Source organism: Orcinus orca, chromosome 5, assembly GCF_937001465.1.
Source record: "Orcinus orca chromosome 5, mOrcOrc1.1, whole genome shotgun sequence".
Lineage (NCBI taxonomy): Eukaryota > Metazoa > Chordata > Mammalia > Artiodactyla > Delphinidae > Orcinus > Orcinus orca.
In genome coordinates, this window is record NC_064563.1 from 13,551,216 (window position 1) to 13,575,973 (window position 24,758).

Sequence of the window (24,758 nt, forward strand, 5' to 3'; positions counted from 1 at the left end):
GAAGGGGCACTGAGGGTTCTGCAGAAGTTCCCACATTGTGGAATCTCAAATTGGAAAGACCTCAAGGATGTTTCATTTGGCCTTCCACAACATTCCCACTCACTTCTGCCTAAACTCTTCCAATGATGGGAAATTCGCCATTTCAAACAGGCTTTATTTATTGGAACACAACTGTGTTTACATGCCACTTTCACCCTCTAGTTCTCCTTCCTGTTCTTTACACAAGAAATCAAATCCCTCTCTTCCTAAGAACCAGCGACCACTGCTTGAAGCCCTCTCTCCTCCATTCTGGAAGTCCCCTGTGCCTTCACCCGTTTCTGTTATGGCACAAGTTCATTTGCAATATGGAGCCCAATGTTAAGCCCTCAGTTTTAGCCTCAGATGTTTCCAGAGAAGATTGTGAGCAGGACTTCTTTTGCCCTGGATGCTGTGTTTCTATTCTGGCAGCTAGAAATTGCATTGCTGTATGTATGTATGTATGTATGTATGTATTCATTCATTCATTCATTCAGCTGCCACTTTCCACTTTTGTTTCAAAGGGAGATTGTGGTTTATTAAAACTCCTTAGTATTTCTATTAGGATGTGTTTTACCAAAAATACCAAGTATTTTTTATTAGATGAATTAATATTAATCAAGGATTTCAAAATCTTGGTGCAGTTCCTTTTAAAACTTATTTAACTTTCCTGTTTTTCATATGCCTTGCCTCCTGAGAATGCAGCTACTTGTCTTTTTCTTTCACAAAACTAAAAAAATCCATCTGGATCTCACTGAAAACCAGAATGAATCTCTTACTTTCTGTTGGCCAATGTCTAAAAATCAATCTGCCCCTTTCAAGTCCATTGTAGAAGTTGAAATTGAATGTTTATACTGGAAGTTTTCCCTTGGGCACTGAAACAAAGGAATTTAATGAACTAAACAATTCCCGAAGGATCTGTTTACCCTATATTTTATCTCTTCCTTGCTTATCTCCTGCTACAGGAATCTCAGACACCTTTAACATTTTCTGAGGTTAAAATGAGAATTAATAAAGTTAGTTCAATGGTCAGCTCTCTGGGGAATTCAAGGAAATGATAATGCTTTCCAGAAGGCTAAGGAACACACATGAGCTCGTGCCAAGCGTAACTCATTCACTGGCAAGGGCCTTTCACATTCTTTTTGTTAATTTGCTGTGTTAAGACAAGGGAAGCATCTCTAAGCCATAGTTCGTTGTTCAAAAACATTTTTCTCAAGTAGACATTTTTGCCTGTATACACCAGAAAATGGGCTGATTAAGAAACAAACTGACTAGATATAGGCTGGAAGTCATGATTCTCAAAGCTCAATTTGCCCTAAGAAACTAGAAAAGCACTTATTGGCTCAACTGGCCAGCAAGGCCAAGCCAATAATACAGACCATCTGTCTCTTGTTTGCATCCCTAAATGGAGGTGTGTTTTTTCTTGCTATGCTGCTACTGTCACTGAGCTTTCTGGAAGAGTTAAAGCTAGATTGCAGGTGAGAACAATATTTCTGTGGCACCACACCCATTTCTTTGACATCTCGGTGTGAGACCAAACAGAAAAGTCAAGAGAAGCCTAAAAGGACGTGGGAATTGTATATGCCTCATGCTGCCTTTATGCCCAATTGTTTGTTTTTGTTTCCTCTCCAGTTAATGGGACCACAGGGTGGCTTAAGCTAAGAAACCACCTTCAGAAATAGCATTTCTCTGTAGCTGGAAACGTTTGACTTCTGCTGGGTTAGAGAAAGAATAAAAATCTGATTTTGTTGCTGTGTACTTTGTAGATTGTGAAATTGAAAAAGTAGACCTCGTGTTCCTCATGGATGGTTCGAATAGCATTCATCCAGATGACTTCAAGAAGATGAAGAAATTCTTGGCATCTGTCGTTCAAGACTTCGATGTCAGTGTCAACAGAGTGCGTATAGGAGCTGCCCAGTTCAGCCACACCTACCGGCCGGAGTTTCCACTGGGAACTTTCATCGGCAAAAAGGAAATCTCCTTTCAGATTGAAAACATCCAGCAGATCTTTGGATCCACGCACATTGGCTCTGCTCTCCGGCAGGTAGGGCACTACTTCCAGCCGGACATGGGCAGCCGGATCAACACAGGTACCCCGCAGGTGCTGCTGGTCCTCACAGATGGCCAGTCCCAAGATGAAGTGGCTCAGGCCGCCGAAGAGCTGAGACACAGAGGGATCAACATTTACTCCATGGGCATCGGGGATGTGGATGACCAGCAGCTCGTTCAGATCACCGGGACTGCCAATAAAAAACTGACAGTTCACAACTTTGACGAACTGAAAAAGGTCAAGAAGAGGATCGTTCACAACATCTGTACCTCGGGGGGTGAGAGCAGTGAGTATTGAAAGTGTCCTTCGTGTTTGTTCCTTCCCTGGGGCTGGTGGGAAAACATAGCTTTGTGCCTCCGGATTTCAAATTAAGCTTTTCACAGTTATCAAGTATTTTTTGTGACTTGTGGATTAAGAAACAGGATATTGGAGAGACTCTGTCCTTTTCTCTCCCCTTCTCCTGGGAGTACATGCCCCCTCTGTGAATGGGAATGCCTCAGCTTCAGAAGGTGTGAGAAGGCCGTTGTTTACACTCTGGTTGGTTTCAGAGGCTGAGGAATGTGTCCCAAAGAAATGAACTATTTGACAGACTTGGGTTGCCTGGCAACGGGGCTGCCAAGTGCTGCCACAGGTAGGGAGGCAACATCTGTAGAGGTTTAGAGCTTTGTTATGAAATTTCACTGCAGAAGTTGGTAAATATCTTCTTAAAAATTAGCACATTTTGACATTTTTCCAATAGATGGAAAGAAAGGTCTTCAAGGATAAATAGCTTTTTCTATTTTTCTAAAAGTTCTGACTGGGTTAGCTGTGATTCTGTATAACTACCTGTGGATTATAACTAACCCTGGGTTTCCACTTGGGAGAGGAAGGCTACAGGGTTGCTAAGAGGCAGCTCTGGAAATGGACAGTTAACTGGGCTGCAAATCCCCACTCCATGGCTATTTTTTCTTGGACAAGTGGCTTAACTTTTCTAAGTTTAAAATTTTCTCCTCTGTAAAATGTGAATGACAGAACACCTAGTTCAGAAGGTCACTGTGAAGATGAAATGAGAAAATGCATATGTAACGTTACTTTGAATAAACATGACACCTGGGATGCCATTATAAAGTCACTTCACTTTTGTCTACCATTGACCCATTCAGTTTATTCATGGGGGTCAGCTCTTCCCTTGCCCTCAGTCACTTTCAGGAAATAAGTGAACCTCTTCTTGGTGATGAATATGTCCATCCCCGTGGAACTATTCAAACTTCACGTGAAGGTTACTGCGAGAAGGTTACTGTGCTTTCCCTGCCACAGGCCACTCACCATGACAGAAGCGACTACACATGGTTGGCATTCTATCCATTGTTCCCAACCTCCCACTTCTGCCTCCTTCTCCCAGGCCCTGCCCTCTTCTTACTGACCATGGTTTCTGGCCTCTCCAGAATGGGCTGGGGAAGGGAGAGGAGCCAAAGAGATTCAGGAAAGTTCCTACTTGATGGCACTTTTCAGGACTTCGTTTTCTCAGTAGCCCATGTCTAAAGCTGGGCCCATTCATGAATGTTTCAAAGACTTCCCCTCCTGCCCCCCACCCCCTCCACCCCTACCAAAGCACATTTGTCAGAGCATTACTGTCTCTCCACCATAGCTCCCCTGAGGATGGTGAGCATCTCTCAATTCCAGATATTCCCTTATGCCTTTCTCAGCCACCAGGCATCTAGTGATGCCTCCAGCTTTATCTGCTGCCAGCTCTTTGCCCCTCCAGATGGCCTTCTTGGATGGGATATCAGAGGAGCCCAACAGAGCTATTTCTTACATGCAGCAGTATCACCTCCATGGGAAAGAATTACATGTCAATTTCCCCAGTAAATACTGGAAGTTCCAGCCCCCTGGTGTGGGTGCCTCTCCTTTGCAGAGAGCAGCATGCCATCCTGTCTCATTCTTTAGAATTTCTAGGCTGTGTCATCTCCAAGTCACCTCTCAAATCTCCTCTCTCTTGACTTAAAGAGGACATTACCTCCTCTCCTTGTGTGTGTGTGTGCTTGCGGGGAGACACCTCATGGCACACCAACCATCGTCTCCAAAAGTGCTCCTCTAAACTCCAAGCTCAAACCTTTTATAAGACCCAGTGTGTGAGCCAAAGGTTAAGAGTCCTGTCATTGGTCAGGAATTATCACCTTTGTAAATCCCACTCTACTTTCCCCCCCATACTTTGGAATGTGCCTGGTGACCTCAACCAAACCTTCCACATGACTTTCCTTTTTCACATGAAATACCCATTTCCAACTATTAGGCAGAAAATGATCCCAGAACCATCTAGTCTGTCCTAGAGAGGATGAAAGAAGACCATGTGGAAAGTCAAAACAGCAGTCATGAATGTATAAATAAATAAATAAATAAACAAACAAACAAATAAGGAAAGTACCCTATAAAGGTAAACTTGAAGTGATTACTGTAGCAAACAAGAATGTATGAGGCCTTTGTAGCCAAGCCTGGGCTGAGGAATAATGAGGCTAGAATGATAAAGCTGATAAAGCTTCAAAAGCCTGTGCAAACATAGCGGAGGATACTAGCTCCTCTTAAATGATAAACCCCCAAATCAAGGAAATCAGACAGTAGCTTGGTGTGTCTCAAAGCAAACCAGATTCAGAGCCTGAACATCCAGCTTTGCTTCTTATTAAAATATGCAACACTTTGGAGAGGTCACTCGCCTTTCTTTTCACATTTGTGCAGTTAAATCATCTCTGTTTCTCTGATTGTACTTAGGCTTCAATTTATGGGAAAGGATGGTCAGCTGCATGGAGATATGAGGGAAGAATCAGCATTTCTTGTGCATCTGTGTAGGGTCAAGCATTTTAAAGTGTTTTAAATGCATTATCTCATTAAACTCCCAAACCCTCTGTGGTTTGGTTTCATTCCCATTTATAAATGAGAAACTGGGGCTCTAAGGAATATTGGTAACCTGACCCAGATCATACAGGAGGCAACAAAGTAAGCAAATTTTGAAACCTAGGTCTGTCTGATTCCAACCCATTTGTGGGTTGTTAAATAAGCTGCCAGTTCTCTTGCTATAATCGCTGTCTAGGTTATCTGATGCTTACATTATAAGTGATGTGCTTCAACAATTAATAGCTGAAACTTATCAAGACATCATGGGTTTATATCTCAAAAGCTGCTGCTCCCTAAGGAAGCCACTCACTGCTAAGCTGTCACTTCCGACAGCACAATCTAACACTTGTAACCTGCATGATCTGGCATCACTGGACACCCTGGAGGTGGTGAAATAAGGTCGTTCAGCGTAGGAGCTCCAGACAGGCCTGGATCTGATTCCCACGTGCGAGATCCACCATAATAACTATGAGACCTCAGGCCAGCTTCTCTAAGTCACAGCTTCCCCTTCTGCAAAATGAGAATTAGAAGCATTTCTACTTATTCTGTGTTTCATAAGGACACGTGAGGAATGCATGGGAAGTGTGTATAAATGTTCAGCATGTCTTGGTTAACTCTCACAGCGTATTACAGAGGGTATCTTGAAGTGATCTCATTAACACAGGTACATGGAGTGATGCAGTAGTTTAGTTCACAGAAGGACAATGTACCAAGAGTTCCTTGGTTCAGGAACTTTAGTAGTTTAGCAACATTTCAGAGCCATATTCCAATTTAATGCCTCAACATGCATCACATTCCCCTAAACAACTCCAAAGTCTGTTTTCTTATCTTCATTCATGCTTATTCTCCTGATTTTTTTGGAGTCTACCTATTCTGACCACCCAAAGGAGACCCCAGGCAGTTTTCAGGGTATGGACTTGCTGCCTTTTCTGGTGTGGAGCCGTGACTGGGTAGCAAAAGAATCGAGAGTACCTCTCATCTTTTTCATCATCATGGAAGATGAGTCAAAAAGGAGATTCAGCAAAAGGCCAGTCTGATGAAGACGAAGTAGACACACCCTCAGGAATTGGCTCAAGGAATGTGGGAAATATAAGGAAAAAATAGATGGTCATTTCCAACTTTTCTTGACAAGAATCTCTTTATGTTCCTGTCTTAATAGCATTCTCTAGAAAGCAGAGCTTAAAGCACAGTTTATGTGCTAATACTCCAGTGGGAGTACAGTCCCAGGGAAGCAAGAGTGAGTGGAGGGAAGTGATACAGAAAAGAGAAAAGTACATACAAGATGTACATCACCAAGCTAGCTACAGCTTTTGAGAAAGCATCACTGGTACGTTGGTCCTGCAGAATATCACCCAGGGAAGCCTCAGAACCACTGCACAGACCAGCCTATCAGCGGGAATAAAGGCTGGTTATCTGCCGGTTCCTTCCTATCTACTGCCTCTCACTGGTCAGAGTTCACCCCATGGAGACTTACTCTCCCATCCTACTGCATCGTGCTATCAGCCCTTTGGAAAACCAGATACGGGGCCAGCAGTGCGTTGTATCTGTGGCTGAAGTAGTGGAAGGGGCCAGAGATCCCGTGAGTTCAGCTGGGTTGGACGTGGGCACCAGAGTCATTGAGGAACTACAGCAGTGAGAATGATGGAGGCCGTGTCAAAGCCTGCCCATCCCCCATAGTGCGGGAGACCCAGCGATGGCGGCTGCCAAGGCTCTCCAGTGGACAAATGTCCAACTCCTGTGTGTGTGTGCGGCCGGGACCGAGGGAGGGGGAGGGCAGAAGCAATCTGGGAGGTATATAAACTAGGTCTTCACCTAACTATATTTGCTAGATCGTTCTTTCTCTTTTTTTCATCTAAGATATCCCCTTCTTTCAAATCTCCAAAGAAATTTTTCTCTTAACCCAGCTAATAACAGTCAACAGCCTGACTTTGCCCTTTGCTCAAAAACTTTTGAGAAAAGGGAAAAAAATCTCAAAAATCTGTCTTCTAATCTTAAAAATATACCCTACCATCTTGACAGTATTTCTTTCTTTTCTTAAAAATTTTATTGAAGTATAGTTGCTTTACAATGTTGTGTTAATTTCTGCTATACAGCAAAGTGATTCAGTCATACATACATATATATATATATTCTTTTTCATATTCTTTTCCATTATGGTTTATTACAGGACATTAAATATAGGTCCGTGTGCTGTACAGTAGGTCCTTGTTGTTTATCTACTTTATATATAGTAGTTTGTATCTGCTAATCCAATTTATCCCTCCCCCATCCCGTTCCCCCTTTGGTAACGATAAGTTTGTTCTCTGTGTCTGTGAGTCTGTTTCATAAATATGTTCATTTGTTTGACAGTATTTCTTAATACTAAAAGTCTGCCATCATTAACTCCAATTAAGGACTTTCTTTATAAGTCAGATAATTAAAATCAGCTTTGGGGTTTAGCAGGAGACCATTACTGTCTAGTTCAATCCTTTTTTTTTTTCTGTTCTTTTGTATTTTTATTTTGAAATATATAATCTTCTTATTTTTATAGACAAGAAAATTAATGCCCAGAGAGGTTAAGAGATTTGGCAGAAATTATTTGGTAGTAACACAGAAGTGACCTGTACAGGACTAAAACTAAACTCTGCCTCCCCAATCCAGGGTTCCACACTGCTATTTGGCAAATTCTCAGAGTACTAGTTTACTTGTGTTTATCACCCTCTGTAGCCAGTCCCATGGATTACCTTCTTAATTTTCCTTGCATTTATTACCCCCTTTTGAGTCCCACTCCTGTTATCCTATTGATAACTACAATCCTTCATTATTTCTCTTTGGAAATCCACTTTTAGCCTTTTTCCTAGCCCACTTCCAAAATCATCCCTGCCTCTTCAAAGGCCTCTTGAGTTGAGGGCAGATGTCCTGCAGAGTCTGCAAGGCCATTCCATGATTTGCATGGCCCACTCTCTCTAATTGTATGTAATTGTAGACATATGACTGCCACCTCTGGACTTGTTCCCCAAATTCCGTTCCTTTGATCACATTATCATGGACTCATTTGTCAATTTGAATTAGTTAAACAAACACCAGGAACTTGTTTACTAGAGTTTATAATCTCAGTAATCTAGACAAAAAGTTAAAACGCTTTATTTTTAAAGGGGACAGTTCCCAGCAACACTCAATGACATTTTGGCATATTTGCCAATGTTTGTTTTTTCACGAGAGACTGTTTTCCTTGAAGGCAGTAATGTGTTTTGGTGAATGAATGGTTTTCTGTTCAGGGATTAAAACAATGTTCATCCAAGAGTGAAACTTTCAATCTCAAAATAGAAATGAAAGGATATAGATTTAAGAGGAAGTTTGGAAGGGACATATTCGAGTGCTTCCTTCTGACTAGTTCCTTTCTTTTTATCTCACTTTCTGAGTATCGGAGAAGACATTTTCCAATTAAGTACAGTAAAATAAGAAAACTCACCTTTCAGATGTTTTGATGACTTTGATTTACCTTGAATGTCATGGTGAAAATTGATTATCAAATAAGGTTTCTTCTCCCTCACCCAACTCTTTTATCATTAAAAGTGAATCAAGTTCCTGTCCCTTGTTTTAAGAACAGAAACTGTTGTTTTGGTTTCAAAGACTTGCAAATGCCCAACTGACCAGTGTGTCTGGAAGGCGGGCGTTTGTCTACACAACAAATATCTGAAAAACTGCTTCTCTAAATAATGCAAATTAAAATTAAACAACCCTATGCCTTATTTTACCAAGCAAGCTGTGTGTGTGTGGAATTTGCTGGAAAAGGTTGAGGTTTCTAGTCAACCTAAAAGTTCTTGAAAAAAGAGTGTATATGTCATAGGATTTTACCCTTCTCATTATCTTCCTGTTAGGAGGCTCAGCTTAAAATTTCAAGCCCTTGTAGTTTCTCCAGTGCTTAAATGTCTCTAGAGTTAATAAGGATGAGAGCAAAGCACTTTAAACGCAATGCTTCTCTAAGTATTTCTTAAACTCCCAAATAGCAGTGGCTTTGGCTTCCTGAGTGGCTGAGCTCTGAGCACAAAGCCATCTTTGACACGGTTGAATATGGGTAATTCGGTTCCCAGTTTCTTCACTTGAAGGACTCCAACCAAGCAAGATCTCAAAGGGTCTCACAGAGTCTCTATTTTTCTTTCTACTTTTTCTTTTCTGAGTGGATGTTAGGAGACAAAAAGAGGAATCAAAGATTCTTTTCAGAAAGATAAATCATCAAAATCATTCCTTTAGGAGTCTTTTGTGATTTATTTTTTCTAAATTACTTTCTCTATTCAAATGTTTTTTATATTTCCCTTATAATTATAATTTAATATTTGTTGAATGACCTCAGTTATAAATAGCATGATATGAATTTCCTATTTTAGACTGTTAACATTTCCACAACATATTTCAGCTATTTAAGGGACTACATAGCTTTCTCAATGGACACAATGAAATCTTTCAGAACTTCATTATAGAATCATCTAGATTTTATAGATGCTAAAAAAGTAACACTTTAACAGCTTGTGAAAGAGTGATTCTGAGCCTCTTCCATTATTCGCTCATGCTCTTTCATTTTTTCCAACTTTATAACTGGGACAGAAACAAGAATTCCAAGTCCCGTGATTCAGATATGACATCCAAGTCAAATAAAGCTATTTGTTAGTCTAATAAGATATGCTTTTCCCTTGAATCCTAGATTGCTTTGTGGACATTGTGGTGGGATTTGACATCTCAACTCAGCAGAATGGGCAGAATTTGCTTGAAGGTCAGTCTTGGATGGAAACTTACCTTCAAGACATCTTACGTGCCATCAGTTCCCTCAGTGGGGTAAGCTGTGAGGTGGGCACGGAGACTCAGGTTAGTGTGGCTTTTCAAGTGACCAATGCCATGGAAAAATATTCCCCCAAGTTTGAGATCTACAGTGAAAGCATACTGAACAGCTTGAAGGATGTAACAGTTAAAAGACCATCTCTTCTCAACGCAAACCTCTTGAGTTCTCTGTGGGGTGCATTTCAGAATAAATCAGCTGCTCGGGGAAAGGTAACTTGGTTTTATTTTATTTATTGGTCTTTGGTGCAATGACTTCCTTTTTACTCATTTTTCTTTTTTGAATACTTTCTTAGGTGGTTCTCTTATTTTCAGATGGATTGGATGATGATGTTGAAAAACTTGAACAAAAATCTGATGAACTTAGAAAAGAAGGTACCAAGCATGGGGAGGACTGGGAAAGGAGTGTTGATGAACTTTATAATCTCAAAACTCATTTCTAACTCTTACATTTCCAGACACTCAAATAGCACTGAATTTGCCAGCCTCTCCCCTCTGGATGCACTTGGCAGAGCAAATGAGCTCTCACAGCATTTTGGCACCTACTTTTTCCTCTCCCCATATGAAACAGCGCTGAATACGGTGTCCTATCCTTTCTCTCATATTACTTTATTTCTTCTTCCTAAGCTTTCCTGGAGGATGTTCCTGTCTCCCTTGCCCCGCATTATCTAATATTGCTATGTCTTTAGTGTCAGCAGAAGTGAACCATGTATATTTCTCCTTGACTAAGGAATGGGAGAGTTGGATTATTTTCTTCTAACACTCTTAAAGTTTCCAGAGTTACAAGCAGTGTTGGACAAGTTTACTCATGTTTCGGGATTTCATAATCAGTTCCTTCCTTCAGATAACAGATGGACCAACTATGGTGTTTATGAGTTTGTAAAGTTCTGGCACCAGGCTTTCGACTTTAGAAACCAATGCCTATTCTGACTCATTGTCAGTTCATACTAAAATATGGATCAGTGGAAGAAAAATGCATTCACATGTTCCGGTTTGACTGAAAATAGAAATACTTATAAGTGGATGTAATTGGTACTCCACCCAGACCCCTTTACAGACAGGTTCCCCCATCCTCCAGCTGCTAACACATTACCCACAGGTTCCCCTTTCTCTGAGGAACTGCCCTTTGCCAGTGGGAGCCACCTTACCTGGAATGTTACTCCCCATCCCACACCTGGGCAGCAGGTAGAGTTCAGAGACTTGGACCTTTGCCTCAAAGTGGCGCCAGTTTTGTAGTGTAACTCATGCTGCAGAGTTCCCAAGGGGTCAGGTTGACGCTAGTTGTTAGTTGAAACACTGTCTTTATCAGATCCTTCCCCAGTCCTACCCTGCTTACCTTTGTCCCCTTCTTTCAGAGAGTGCTTCCTCAATAAATTGTGTGTGTCCAAATTGCTATCTCAGGCTCTGCTTCTAGGGAATTTAGCCTAAGACATCTGTCTCCCAGGTTAACTATTAGAGGCTGATTAGATTTTGTCTTTTCTGTCTGGTTCTCTTTCCTGCATCTTAAACAAATTGCTGAATTCACAACTGAAGAGTAAGAATTTTTATTTTATTTACTAAATCTGCTTCCCTTTATTCTGTCAAGTCTTGGCCTTTTTTCCTGATCTGAGGTGGAGATGTTAATGAAGACTGAGAACAGGACCCTAGAGTGGGTGGGTAGGGTTTTCTCAACTTCAGCTTTTCTTTTGTGAGGGAAAGATGTTTCTCTTACAGACAACATCGGAGTTTTCTCCAGGAAGTTTCTCTCGGAACACCCAGATTTCTAAGACCAATCTTCTTTCTTCCAACTCCCAAGGAAAAACTAGTAAATGAGTTTCAACTTCAGAAGCTAGATTTTGAATATCCTCAGAAATTTAGAATCTTTTTTTCAATATTCAAAAATCAATTATATTTCCAAATGCTAACGAAAAACTGGAAAACAAAATTTAAAAAGCCATTTACAATGTACACACAACGTGAAATACTGAGGTATACATTTAACAAAATATAGTTGTTTGTTTGCTGAAATTACTAAACAATGATATAAAGACTCAATATGGTTAAATTTCAATTTTCTCCAAACAAATCTATAGATTCAGTTAAATCGCAGTCAAAATCATAGCAGGATATTTGTTGATCTAGAAAAGCTGGTTCAAAATGTATGTGGAAATGCAAAGGAGCCAAAATAGCCAAAACAACTTTGAAAAAGAGGCAAAAGTTGGAGGACTCACACTAGCTACAATCTTTGAATGGGAAAGATAAAGGGGTGTGGGCCATAATGTTCTTTGAAAAGTGTCAAATGTCTCTCAATAGGAACAAAGAGCACCTCTGGCTCTGGCTTCCCTTATCTAAATATAGACGATTTCAGTTGATGCTGGGCCCTATGATCTGTTAACCCAGGAGATCCTCTCTAACTTGAGGCCCAGAATCTATACATGTAAACTGTGCCATCACCGTGAAACAAGAGGAGACCACGAGAAAAGTATTCTCAAAGATGGATATCACTTTAATCCATGTGGATTGGGGTATGAATCAGTTTCTTCATTTTAAAAAATCCAGTACTCTAGAATCTTCTCAGTGATTCTTTATTCTCCCAATTTTTGAAATCTTTTCTTTCTTAATTCATTTTTTAGGAATTGAAGATACTATTTAAGATCATATGACTCATGTACTGGATGAGTCTGAAAGGATCAACTCCTCCATCCTGAGAAAAGCAGTTACAAATTATAGTTATATGTATATTTTCTGCAAATAAACAATCCCATGGTTCTCATAACTCTTATTAAACTTTTACATTTTCTGGAACTTATAAGAAAAATCAGATGTGAGATCTTTTTCCCTTATAGATAGACCCACTGGCATGCCTTCTTTTCATCATTAAACGCCAGTTGATGAACTCAGCATTCTTCATTGCCTCTCCCAGCCCTCATCGCCCTTCTCCCCATCCTTCTCACTCTTGGAAGAGTGACAAGCTGTCTTTGTTTGCTTGAGACAAGTCAGAGACTGTCAGCACTAAAACCAGGAAAGTTCGGGCCAACCAGGACAAGTTGGTCATCTTACTCTTTGGTGATTCTTCCTTTATTCCACTTCAGCAACCACACTGTTTGCATCTCTTAGAACTTGAGCCTCCCACTCTGTCCCTGAAACCGTATTCTCTTCATTCTCCTCTTCCTCTCAGAGTCATAATTCTATCATATAAGAACGCACTCAACTCTGCCAAGTCCTTGAACATTCTCTATCTATTCTGAGCCATTGGTTTTTAGGTCCCATCCAAAGAATTCTTCACCTATCCCTAATAAAATGAGAAAAGTTATGCCAATATAGTCATGTTTTCATAAAACTAAATTTATTCAACTTTAGGACTGCTCTTTATGATTATGTCCTTGGTACATTTTTGTTATTCAAATGCACTCTGAGTGTAGGCTTTGGAGTCAGGCTGTCTGGGGTAAACCTTTGCTTGTTTGTAAAATAGAGCTGTAATTGCACTTACCTATAATGTTGTGCTTGTATCTTACAAATAAGATAATGCATGTAAAGCACTTAGGCAACTTCCAGGCACATAGTAATTATTAATAAATGAGAGCACAGTTGTTGCCATGGTTACCTCCACCCTAATGATTGCCAGGTTTATTACTATCATCATTTAATGTCCTTACTTTGCAAAATAAGTCAACCTTTTGTTAGTCTCTAAAAGTTTTATTTGAAGTATTCTATAAACTTCCAAGCCTATGAGCCACAGCTCTGGTTGCTTATATGACATTTGTTCCTGATTGCCTGACAAGGGGTCCTTTACTGTCTCTTGTACCTATAATTCCAACTGGATTGTCATTTAGAGCTGTGCTTCTCAAACGTTAATGTGCATATGAATCACCTGGGGATTTTATTAAAATACAGATTCTGATTCTGTGGGTCTAGGGTGGGGCCTGAGATTCTGCACTTCTGATGAGCTTCCGGGTGAAGGCAGTGCTGCTGCTCCAAGGATCTCCCCTTCAAATGGCAAAAATTTAGAACACTCCCTTTCTTGACATATGAATTCCTCTGTGCTTTAGCATGCTCTATGGACTCTTCATTATTATTTTATTATTATTGAAGTATAGTTGATTTACAATGTGTTAGTCTCTGGTGTACAGCAAAGTGATTTAGATATATATAGATATATTCTTTTTCAGATTCTTTTCCGTCATGGTTTATTACAGGATATTGGATATAATTCCCTGTGCTATACAGTAGGACCTTGATGTTTATCTATTTTATATATAGAAGTTTTTAATCTGTTAATCCCAAACTCCTAATTTATCCCTCCCCCACCCCCTTTACCTTTTGGTAACCATAAATTTGTTTTCTATGTCTGCGAGTCTGTTTCTGTTTTGTAAATAAGTTCATTTGTATCATATTTTAGATTCCACATATAAGTGATAGCATATGGTATTTGTCTTTCTCTTTCTGACTTCACTTAGTATGATAATCTCTAGGTCCATCCATGTTGCTGCAAATGGCATTACTTCATTCTTTTTATGGCTGAATAATATTTCATTGTGTGTGTGTGTGTGTGTGTGTATATATATATATATATATATATATATATATATATACCACATCTTCTTTATATCCATTCATCTGTTGATGGACATTTACTTCCATGCTTCCATGTCTTGGCTATTGTGAATAGTGCTGCTATGAACATTGGGGTGCATGTATATTTTTGAATTAGAGTTTTCTCCAGATATATGCCCAGGAGTGGGATTGTTGGATCATATGTTAGCTTTATTTTTAGTTTTTTGAGGAACCTCCATACTGTTTTCCATAGTGGCTGCATCAATGTACATTCCAACCAACAGTGTAGGAGGGTTCCCTTTTCTCTGTGGACTCTTTTAAACTCACTATCTTACTTCATATCATCAGAGAACTCAAGGATCTGTTATAATTAATTATATAAATTATTCTCCAATTTAGTTTATTTTGAAAAATGGAATTCCTTTTGTTCTCTGATGATGGTCTTGTCACTTGACAGTTTTACAGTGTGTGGTTGGGGGAAGTGGACAGTAAAATGAGTGCTCCTCTTGCAACTGGTTTCCTGGAATAACAACTTAGATACATATGCAAAAAGATTAAAGTAACCAAAGTCCCCTCACCTGGAGAATTGTCAACTGTGTTGGCTAGGCCTGAATGCCCTCATCACAGTTGCTCTGGATGGAGCCACCAATTCCAATGACCTGGCTGACCTTCTCTACATTGAATTTGGGAAAGGATTTGAGTACAGGACACAGCTCACTCTTGGGATGAGGGATCTTGGGAGCCGACTGTCAAAGCACCTGGTAAGTTATTCAGAAAAAACTGGTGAGTTTAAACTTTCTATTTGTTTTGTATATAGGCTTCATATTTAGGCTTACGAATTTGAACTAATTTTGTTCATTTGGGAGTGAAGTCAGGCTTTTCTGATTTCGTGCAAAGCCCAAATAAGAGGGTGTTTTGAAAGAAATGTAATATAGTAGACAGATGTCAAAGCATGTTTCTTTTTGTTGTTGTTATTTATTTATTTATTGAAATATAGTTTATTTACAATGTCATATTAATTTCAGGTTACAGCAAAGTGATTCAGTTATATATATATATATATATATATATATATTCTTTTCAGATTCTTTTCCCTTATAGGTTATTACAAAGTATTGAGTATAGTTTCCTGTGCTATACAGTAGGTCCTTGTTGGTTATCTATTTTATATATAGTATGTATATGTTAATCTCAAACTCATAATTTATCCTTCCCTCCCCACTTTCCCCTTTGGTAACCATAAGTTGGTTTCCTATGTCTGAAAGCATGTTTAATTTATATGCTTGGCAAAAAAAAAAAAAAAAAAAGAAGAAACTAAATAGCACCTACAATCCTGCCCAAATTACAGTCAATAAACATAAGCGCCCAAGAGTGTCTGACCAGTAGGGGTGACTCGGCTGCTCCCTCAGCCAGCCAGTTTTCACATCCCTTGCAGATCCTAAGTGCCATGACTCACCACACTGAATATCATTCTTCTGTTTAAGGTGTGTGTTTTCTATATAAATAGATACCTAATAAGAGCCTGCTGTATAGCGCAGGGAACTCTACTCTGAAGATTCTTTTCTATGGGAAAAGAATCTTAAAAGGAATGGATATATGTGTATGTATAACTGATTCACTTTGCTGTACACCCGAAACTAACACAACATTGTAAATCAACTATACTCCAATAAAAATTAAAAAAAAAAAGATGTGTGTTTTCTCTGCAACATGACCTGTGAATGAGAGCCAAATCCATTGAGAGTTCAACTAAGAAAAGAGCATCTCATCCAATCTGGAAGAAAAACTAGTGATGTGATGATAGACCTCCTATGATGTACTTTAGAATGAAAAGTTTTTTAAAGGTTGTCTTGACTGACAGAGATTTTTGCTTTATGATCTATTTTTAGAACCTAACACCTAGATAAGATGCATCGCAATCCTATTTCTTTCAGAAACATACAAGAATTCAACTAGCTTGGTGAAATATTACCAAGATATCTAGCACTACTTTCACCTTTAATGAATGGCTGATAATTTGTAATTTGCTTATAATTTATAAAATCTGTAGTCAGCATATCAAGATACTTTCCAATAAGGTTCTAGCTCCTGCTACTTTCTGCCTATAGAGTTTGTATATAGATATGTGACAGTGTGTTCAGTGTAGTAATTATGTAAAAATAATTACTTAGAGAATATGGAATTTTTGTTGTAATTCCTTTCTACATGGGAAGATGGTGTCTACTTTACAAAAAAATTTTTGTGTCTACTGCTCTTTGAAATGTGTAATTTCAAATTGGTAATCCATAGAGGGAGGAAGTTATTCTTCAAACAAGCCTATCACTTTTTAGATATCACATAAATGCAACACTGTATAAGAAAATTTTAATTTTAGAAATAGCCAGTTTTAATGTTAATAGTAAAAGAGTTGATGCTGTAGGATTTTAGTGATGCAAAGAAAATTGATATCATCTAACATGAAATCACAGAATCCATTTTGTTGTTATTTGGTTTCACACATTTCAAGTTTTATTGGGTTTTCAGGGGAAAAAAACAGAGAGTTTCCTAATGTCAGAAAAGAAACATTATATAATAAGAAACAATTAAAAAGGAGAAGTTGCTAAGTGATTATAACAAAAGATTTTCATTTTTTATCACACTAGAATTTTGATAGGAAACTTCTCAACACAAAGATTGATTGTACCCCACTAAGGCAAAGCATAGTATTTATTGCAAGCAGAATTTTCATAAAAATAAATCTTGTGGGTTAATTGTAAAAATGCAGTGGAATATGTACATTTTTTAGGGGACGACTAACTAGGTGCAGGATGAAATTCACTCAAAATTTTTTTGCCAAAAAAACATTTTATTTTGGCCAGACTATAAAATGTGACCAGAGTATAAAATCTCTTCACGTGCCCACCCTCTACAGCAAGTGCTTCTGAAATGTTGGACATGTAATTGGTGTCTTTGAAATCCTGTCCCACACAAACTGTTCTGGAAGTGTTGATCATTGAACTCCACGCCAAGTAGTGTGACATTGGACACTGTCTATATCCTCCGGCATACAAAGATTTCATAAAACAGGAAAAGGAGAAAACAGCATGTATTCATTCTATTGAACAAAATATTAGGGGCAGAATTATATAGGGTAATTAACAATACAATGGTCAGTGCTGGGATGGTGTGGGCACAGGAGATCTCATTAATAAATCAGTGTGCAATGAATTGGCCGTGGCTAAACTGATGCCTTTTTGAGAACACAAAACGTCTTTGAGTTGATTCTGAATTCCTTGTATGGTGCAGATCACAGAAGGAAAGATGGAAGGTAAAGAATGTCTCCTGCATCCTCTCCAGAGCACTGTCACTTGAGTGGTGAACAGGCTTCTCAAATCACATCCCTGAGCTTGTGTGGTGTGTGATTTTGGGAAGCGATGCCACCAAATGTAATGTATTCCTACCCTCCCCAAGGTCAGTGTTGCAGAAAGGACATGCTGCTGTTTATTCTGCAAGTGCATTGGAGGAGATGGCACAGTGGGAGACCCTGGACCAGCAGGGAAAAAGGTGATTTTAGTTACAATCATGGCTTACTTTATTTGAATACAATATGTTTTGCAGACCCAAGTTTAGGTAGAAATAAGGGATGTTTTTAGCTTCTAGGTAGAAGCTCCTCTTCTTATATGTCATACTCCTCTTCTTATATGTCAAATTAGATAGCTTTTTCTTGGCTTTCTAAATTGGATACTTAAAAAAACCTTTCTATACAAGTATCAAGAGAAAAACTGCAGAGATCATTGCTTATCCCATGTTCTGGCAGTGATGACCATGATGCAGAAAAATAAACTGTGATCTCTCATGTTGAATAATGAAAACCTCCTGAATACTGACGAGTTATTTCAATTTCCACTTTTAATGGAAGCAGAGGAATTTAAATAAAGTAGGGAATAGGTTGTACAGTCTGCTGAAAAGCTAGATCAGATCACCCTGTCATAGCAAGAGACACTAAGATGTTTCATTCAGCTCTAGCCAGACCAAAATGTTGCCAAGTAAAACAGGCCAAGCATAAAAACAATAACTAACAACAGATTCGTGTATGTAAAAATATGATTTTGGGCTTGAGGAAATGTTCAAATATGTATAAAAATACTATGGGTATGTTTAACAATTTCAATACTGCTTATTTACATGTGTGTTTGATTTTTGAATAATTTATAGATAGCACTATAAGTTTCAAATCACCATGGATGTCTCTCTGAAGAAAGTTTTTGGGCTAATTATTTCCTGAATGCTTTGATTTCATGTAAAGAGAATGACAGAATTTTAAAATTATTTATTTATTTAATATTTATTTATTTATTTGGTTGCACCGGGTCTTATTTGCAGCAGGTGGGCCCCTTAGCTGTGGCATGCGGACTCTTAGTTGCGACATGCATGTGGGATCTAGTTCCCTGACCAGGGATCAAACCCAGGTCCCCCTGCATTGGGAGCACGCCATCTTACCCATTGCACCAACAGGGAAGTCCCAAGAATGGTAGAATTTTTTTTAAACAGGTCTCAGAAAAAAACAATGGAAAGAAATGTGTGTGGTCTATTTTATGTGTAGCATAAATCCTCAAAAAGAACTTTTTAATGAAAAGAGGATAATTCTAGTTTGTCAGAACCAACTATAGCTGTATTCATTTGAATGCTTGTCTAGAAAAAAAAACTCCAGCTCTATATATAACACCTGAGAGAGTTATGGAAAATATTATGATTCACACACACACGCACACACACACACACACACATACACACACACACACCCTTGAGTTATCTGGATACTTGTCTCAAAATTCCATTTATTTTTATGTGTATAAATGCAGCTTAGGTTATGGAGGGGGAACCGTTTTTTTCAAAATCATACTATTCTACATAAAGTAAAACTGTAAAGTTGAAGAATTTTGCTTGATTACCTCTGGGTTTTGGTCTATGGAGTGCTAATGTATCCTTCCTTTCCTTATTTCCAGGGACCCCCAGGTTTTAAAGGCAGTAAAGGCTACCTGGGAGAGGAAGGCATTGCTGTAAGTCAAGGTTTTTTCCAGCTCCATTTATTCCTAAGAACATATCTATAATATGAAATCTTTGTGTCAATTCAGAAGGAAGCAAGAAAAGTCAAGTTCTAAGGATTCGTAGGCAAAGTCTGAGGTCTTTCCTAATCTTCATCAGGCTTCTGGTGGTCACAAGTGTTTTATTAACCTACTGTCTCCTCTTTGACTATCCACCAACATTGTATAATAAACTCAATGCAAAAGTTATCTTTTTCACTGAGGGAGTCAAATCACTGCCATTTCCCCCTTTCTGATCCATTTTGCTTGAGTAAACCAACTCACCACACTGCTTGTCAAAGACTTCGCCCTTTCTTGCATCTGTTCATCCATCTATCTTTCCTTCTTTCCTTCCTTCCTTCCTTCCTTCCATCCATCCATCCATTTAACAAGTGTATATTAAGTATCTTACAATTTACCACATTTATCAAAGACCTCACTCATAAATGCACTCATCATTCATTTAACAAATATATATTAAGATGCCTTACCATGTGCCAGGCACAGTGCCAGGCCCTAGAAATAAAAGTAAAGAAAGAGAAGAAAAACTATGGCTCCTATCTCAGGTAATTTCCAGAGTAGTGGAAAGGCAAATGAGACAACAGTAGTTCCAGTCCTTATACACAAGGACTCTACTAGAGGTATAAAGCGGTGCAATGTGATAGAGTGTGGCCGTGCAAATACCTAACAGAGTCAGATAACAGCCCTGGTGACAGTTAGGGCTTGGGAGAGGAAGACTGTAGACAGGGGTTGATGGTTGGGCAGGCGTCTGAAGCACAGATAGAACTTTCTCTAGGCAAAGTTTGTGGGAAGAACATTCTACTACAGGGAGAATAGTGTGATCAAGTGTGTGTAACTGAGAACTGTGTACTTGCAGAATAACATATGGTCAACATGGCCAGAACCCAGGACCATGAGAGGAGGTTGTATAGCAAGCAAGACCCAGAGTACTGGGTGTCTTGAGTACCCTGTGGAAGACTTAGAAGGTGTCTTCCAATTGATGGGCATAATTCAATGATGTTAAGCACAGGACTAAAAATGGTTAGGGTATGGGTTTAGAAAGCATGATCAGGCAACATCACGGAGGATGATAAGGTAAGGATTACAGGTAGAAGTCTTGCAGTAGTAGGTGCAAGACAAAGAGGTCCCAATCTTAGTTTAGGGCAGTATGAATAGATATGTTAAGGAGGTTGAGTGGACGTAACTTGGTGACGACTTGGAGAGAGAGATGCTGAGGATGACATCTTTGTTTCCAGCTCACAAGACTGCACAGACTGGTGGGGTTACCAAGACAAGGATTGCAGGAGCAGTTCTTGTTTTAAGAGAGAAAGAGAGAAGGGAGATGGAATTTGGTCTAAAAATCTGCCTCTTGCTTAGACCATACCTAGAGCATCCTGCTCTGATGTCTCACCAATTATTCATTATCTGTTCCTGGAATATCTCCTGAAACCTTGAGAATGCATTTTAGCAGCCAGTTGTTTGCATGTCTGTTTTATTTAGATACTACCCCACCCTGGGAAGTATCCAGGTGGGATCCAACACAAACAGCTGTCATCAGAGTGGCTCTGATTCACTTGCATTCTCAGTTTTTATAAGCATGAATTCTGGGTTGTAAACCATGAGTAGCTGCAATTTTTTTTTCCAACACAAAAGCTGTCAAATCTCCAAGACAGATTCCAGATGACAATAGAAAAAGCTTACCTGAATATGTGCTCTTTCTCAGGGGGAAAGAGGAGCCACCGGACCAATGGGAGAGCAAGGTACTAAAGGATGCTATGGTGCCAAAGGTCCTAAGGTAAGGGTCACGTAAGACACTGTGAAGTCTCCCCAACATTAATTTCTTCTTCCTACGCTAACCCCTACTGTCATTTCTATTTTCAGGGATACAGGGGACTAAATGGACAGGAGGTATCGTACCAAATATCATTTATCTTCCCATCTGTTATCTAGAAATGTTTTTATTTTTGAGATGATTGACCAGTAGATTGCACAAATGAAGTTTCTGTTGACCTTCCTTTTTTATTGCTATTTCATTTTGTTTACTCTTGCCTTTTATTGCAGGCAATGTATATTATTTGTTGAGTTTCTGTGACTCAGTAATCTTTGATAGAACCCAGGGCCAGCCTAGCAAAGAGCCTGTATATGGAACACAAAATTAGACTTTTTGTTTGGTGTCTGGCTTCTTTCCACATAAATGCAATGCACTCTATTCTGATCGCATCTGTCTTTTCAGGGAGAAGTTGGGGAAAGTGGAATTGATGGGTTAAATGGAGAACAGGTAGAGCCTTCTCTTTGTACCATGAAAACCGTTCTGAGCTATTTCTCACTAAGAAAATGGGAATTTGAGTTTATTCTTCTCTGTCTTTAGGGTGAAAATGGTCTTCCAGGAGCAAAAGGAGAAAAAGGAGATGAAGGAGCCCAGGTAGGTATTCAATAAAGGGACAACGTGAAAACTGTGCTGGGAATTAAAGGTGTGATTAACAGTAAAACAGCTACCCCAGATATATCAGTCAGCTAGGGCCACAAAATTGCTTTGTAATGATCACAAGACCTCAATCACATGCAACAATAAACATTTATTTATTTTGTGTCTGAGAAGTTCAGCTGATCAAGGCTGAGCATGGCTGACCTTCGCTCATGTGTCTCTAGGTTGGCTGGGGGCTTTGTTTCACTTGTCTCTTATCCTCCTTCTGAGACTGGAGAGCTGCCTGGCCATGTCGACCATGACCTTTTCATGGCTGTGGCAGAAGAACAAGGGAGCAAGTAGAAACACACAAGCTCTCTCAAGGCTTCTTGGGGCCTAGGCTTGGAGCTCTCATGGCGACATTTGCATCTCTTTCTGTTGGCCAGATCAAGTCACAGCCAAACTCGGGGGTAGGGAATCTTACCCCACCACAGTTGGAAGGCACTGTAGAGTTTCATGGCAAAGGGAATAGATACAGAGAAAAGTGAAGAACTGGGGGTAATCTTGAAAAGAAGCTACCATACTAAGAACAGTCACAGGGTGTTGGTGAGAGCCTTGGGGTCGGCAGCACTCTGAAGGTGTCTGTCACCCCTTGCCATCTGGAACAAATTCCAGCAGCAGCCATACTTCCACCGTCCACTTTATCTGTCTTGAGAGTGTGAACAGCTGAGTCAAGAACCCACTTTCTAGCTGATGCAACCCCTTTGGGGAAAATGGATAATCTCTCTGAATCTCAGCTGCCTCATCAAAAGAAAAATAAAAAACAATACCTGCCACATAAAGTAGTTGTAAAAACTGAACAAGACAACAAATATGTCTGGAACAGAGCGTTCACCACTGTGGCAAATACTTGAGGTCACTTTTAAAGTATTTGTACGATGCCTGAAACTATCAGTTGTTCCTCTTTCTAGTTTCAAAGTAACTTTAGCAGGAAAATATTTAATAATTCAAATCAGGGAGAAGATAAGCTCTTCGTTTTTATTAATGTTATTTAAAATTCTTATCTTGTCCTTCTTCTGATTTGTGTTAACTTTAGGGAATCCCAGGAGAGAGAGGGATTCCTGGTGACCATGGAGCAAAGGGCCTGTGTGGAGACCCTGTAAGTGCTGGGACTGGGGGGCTGCAAACTAACGTCACGTCAGGGCTTGTTTCCCATCAGCACTTCTGATAGGGAAAGAGAGCCCACTTGAAGGTACTACAATAGCAGTCCTGAAATGAAATCATCATGGGCACAACTGTTTAGAATTTTAAAAGTAGGTCTCTTGTGCCTGATCCTATTTATATACAGTATGAGTATGGATAGTGAGAAGACCTTGCACATTGTTTGCACATGTATTGTTTGACACTACATATTCAGAACTGTCCTTGTGCTTCAGAGCTATGAAGGAATTCTCCATTCCATTATCTTCCTCTGGATATCTTGAAATATGGACAGAATGAAAGAAACAAAGCCATCTCTTTTTTCTATTCCCCAAGAGTCTTTCTCAATTAAAAATATTAGCTTCATTTCCTTGAGTCTAAGCCAACTAAAAGTACATTAAGCAAAACTTATGACCCAGAAACACCTGCTGTCATGGGGATGCAACCCAGTTGAGTAGGCATGACCTACACCAAAAGAAGCAGGACCCACGCCAACCTAGGGGATATGCCGAGTCCAATTAGACCTCAGTACTACAGGACTTTGATCACTATGCCCACACATCAGTCTCCAAAACCTCAATGAATTAGGATTTAGCGTTTTTTAAAACATTTATTAAAGTTTTAGAAATTGAGATATATTTGCATGTATGATGTTATATACATATAACATTGTGTAAGTTTAAGTATATAACGGGTTGGTTTGATACATTTATATATTATGATTATCACCATAGTGTTAGCTAAGTCCTCTAGCTTGTCATATAATTATCATTTCTTTTTTCTGGTGAGAACATGCCAGATCTAGTCTTTTTTTTTTTTTTTAACATCTTTATTGGAGTATAATTGCTTTACAATGGTGTGTTAGTTTCTGCTTTATAACAAAGTGAATCAATTATACACATACATATGTTGCCATATCTCTTCCCTCTTGCATCTCCCTCCCTCCCACCCTCCCTATCCCACCCCTCTAGGTGGTCACAAAGCACCGAGCTGATCTCCCTGTGCTATGTGGCTGCTAGCTATCTATTTTATGTTTGGTAGTGTATATATGTCCATGCCACTCTCTCACTTTGTCACATCTTACCCTTCCATAAAGACACAGACCTACTAGAGAATGGACTTGAGGATATGGGCAGATCTAGTCTTTTAGCAGCTTTGAAGTATATGATACAGTATTGCTGTCTATAATCACCATGCTATTTGTTAAATCTCTCAAACTTATTGTTAAGCTGTAACATGCATCAGAAAAGTACACAAATTATAAATGCATAGCTTGATGAATATAAATACACCTGTGCACTCACCACTCAGGTAAAGAAATGGAACATTAGACAACAGTAGAGCATCCCAGAAACCCTCTCAGGTCTACTCCAATCACTACCAGCCCTCCCTAAGGTAATCACTATCCCAGGACCATAAATTAGTTTTGCCTGCTATTGAACTTTTCAGTGGAATCATATAGGATACACTCTTCAGTTTCTGGCTTCTTTTGCTCAAGTATATGCTTGTGAGATGAATCCATGTTGTGAATATCAGTAGTTCATTCAATCTCATTGCTGTATAATATTCCATTGTGTGAATATATTGTGATCTATTTCTCCATTATGCTATTGATAGATATTTGAGTTGTTCCCAGATATAGCTTTTATAAATAGTGCTGCTATGAACATTCTTGTACATGTCTTTTGTACACATTTCTGTTGGGTCTATACTTTAAGCGTAGAATGTCTGGATGATAACTTGTATGCCTATGTTCAGCTTCTTTACAGCCAAACAGTTTTCCAAAATTTTTGTACTAATTTACACTCTCGCC

The 24,758-nt window shown here is 39.2% G+C and overlaps 1 protein-coding gene across 1 annotated transcript in view; it reads left to right on the plus strand.

Moving 5' to 3' along the window:
* The window catches only part of COL6A6 (collagen type VI alpha 6 chain), a 110,380-nt gene that overhangs the window by 11,830 nt on the left and 73,792 nt on the right, over positions 1 to 24,758 (plus strand). The window contains exons 7-17 of the mRNA XM_004283433.4: positions 1,782 to 2,351; positions 9,615 to 9,958; positions 10,042 to 10,120; positions 14,885 to 15,039; positions 17,729 to 17,821; positions 19,264 to 19,317; positions 21,065 to 21,136; positions 21,223 to 21,249; positions 21,575 to 21,619; positions 21,710 to 21,763; positions 22,842 to 22,904. Coding sequence (XP_004283481.4) covers positions 1,782 to 2,351; positions 9,615 to 9,958; positions 10,042 to 10,120; positions 14,885 to 15,039; positions 17,729 to 17,821; positions 19,264 to 19,317; positions 21,065 to 21,136; positions 21,223 to 21,249; positions 21,575 to 21,619; positions 21,710 to 21,763; positions 22,842 to 22,904 — 1,556 coding nt within the window. The remainder of the gene's footprint in view (positions 1 to 1,781; positions 2,352 to 9,614; positions 9,959 to 10,041; positions 10,121 to 14,884; positions 15,040 to 17,728; positions 17,822 to 19,263; positions 19,318 to 21,064; positions 21,137 to 21,222; positions 21,250 to 21,574; positions 21,620 to 21,709; positions 21,764 to 22,841; positions 22,905 to 24,758) is intronic.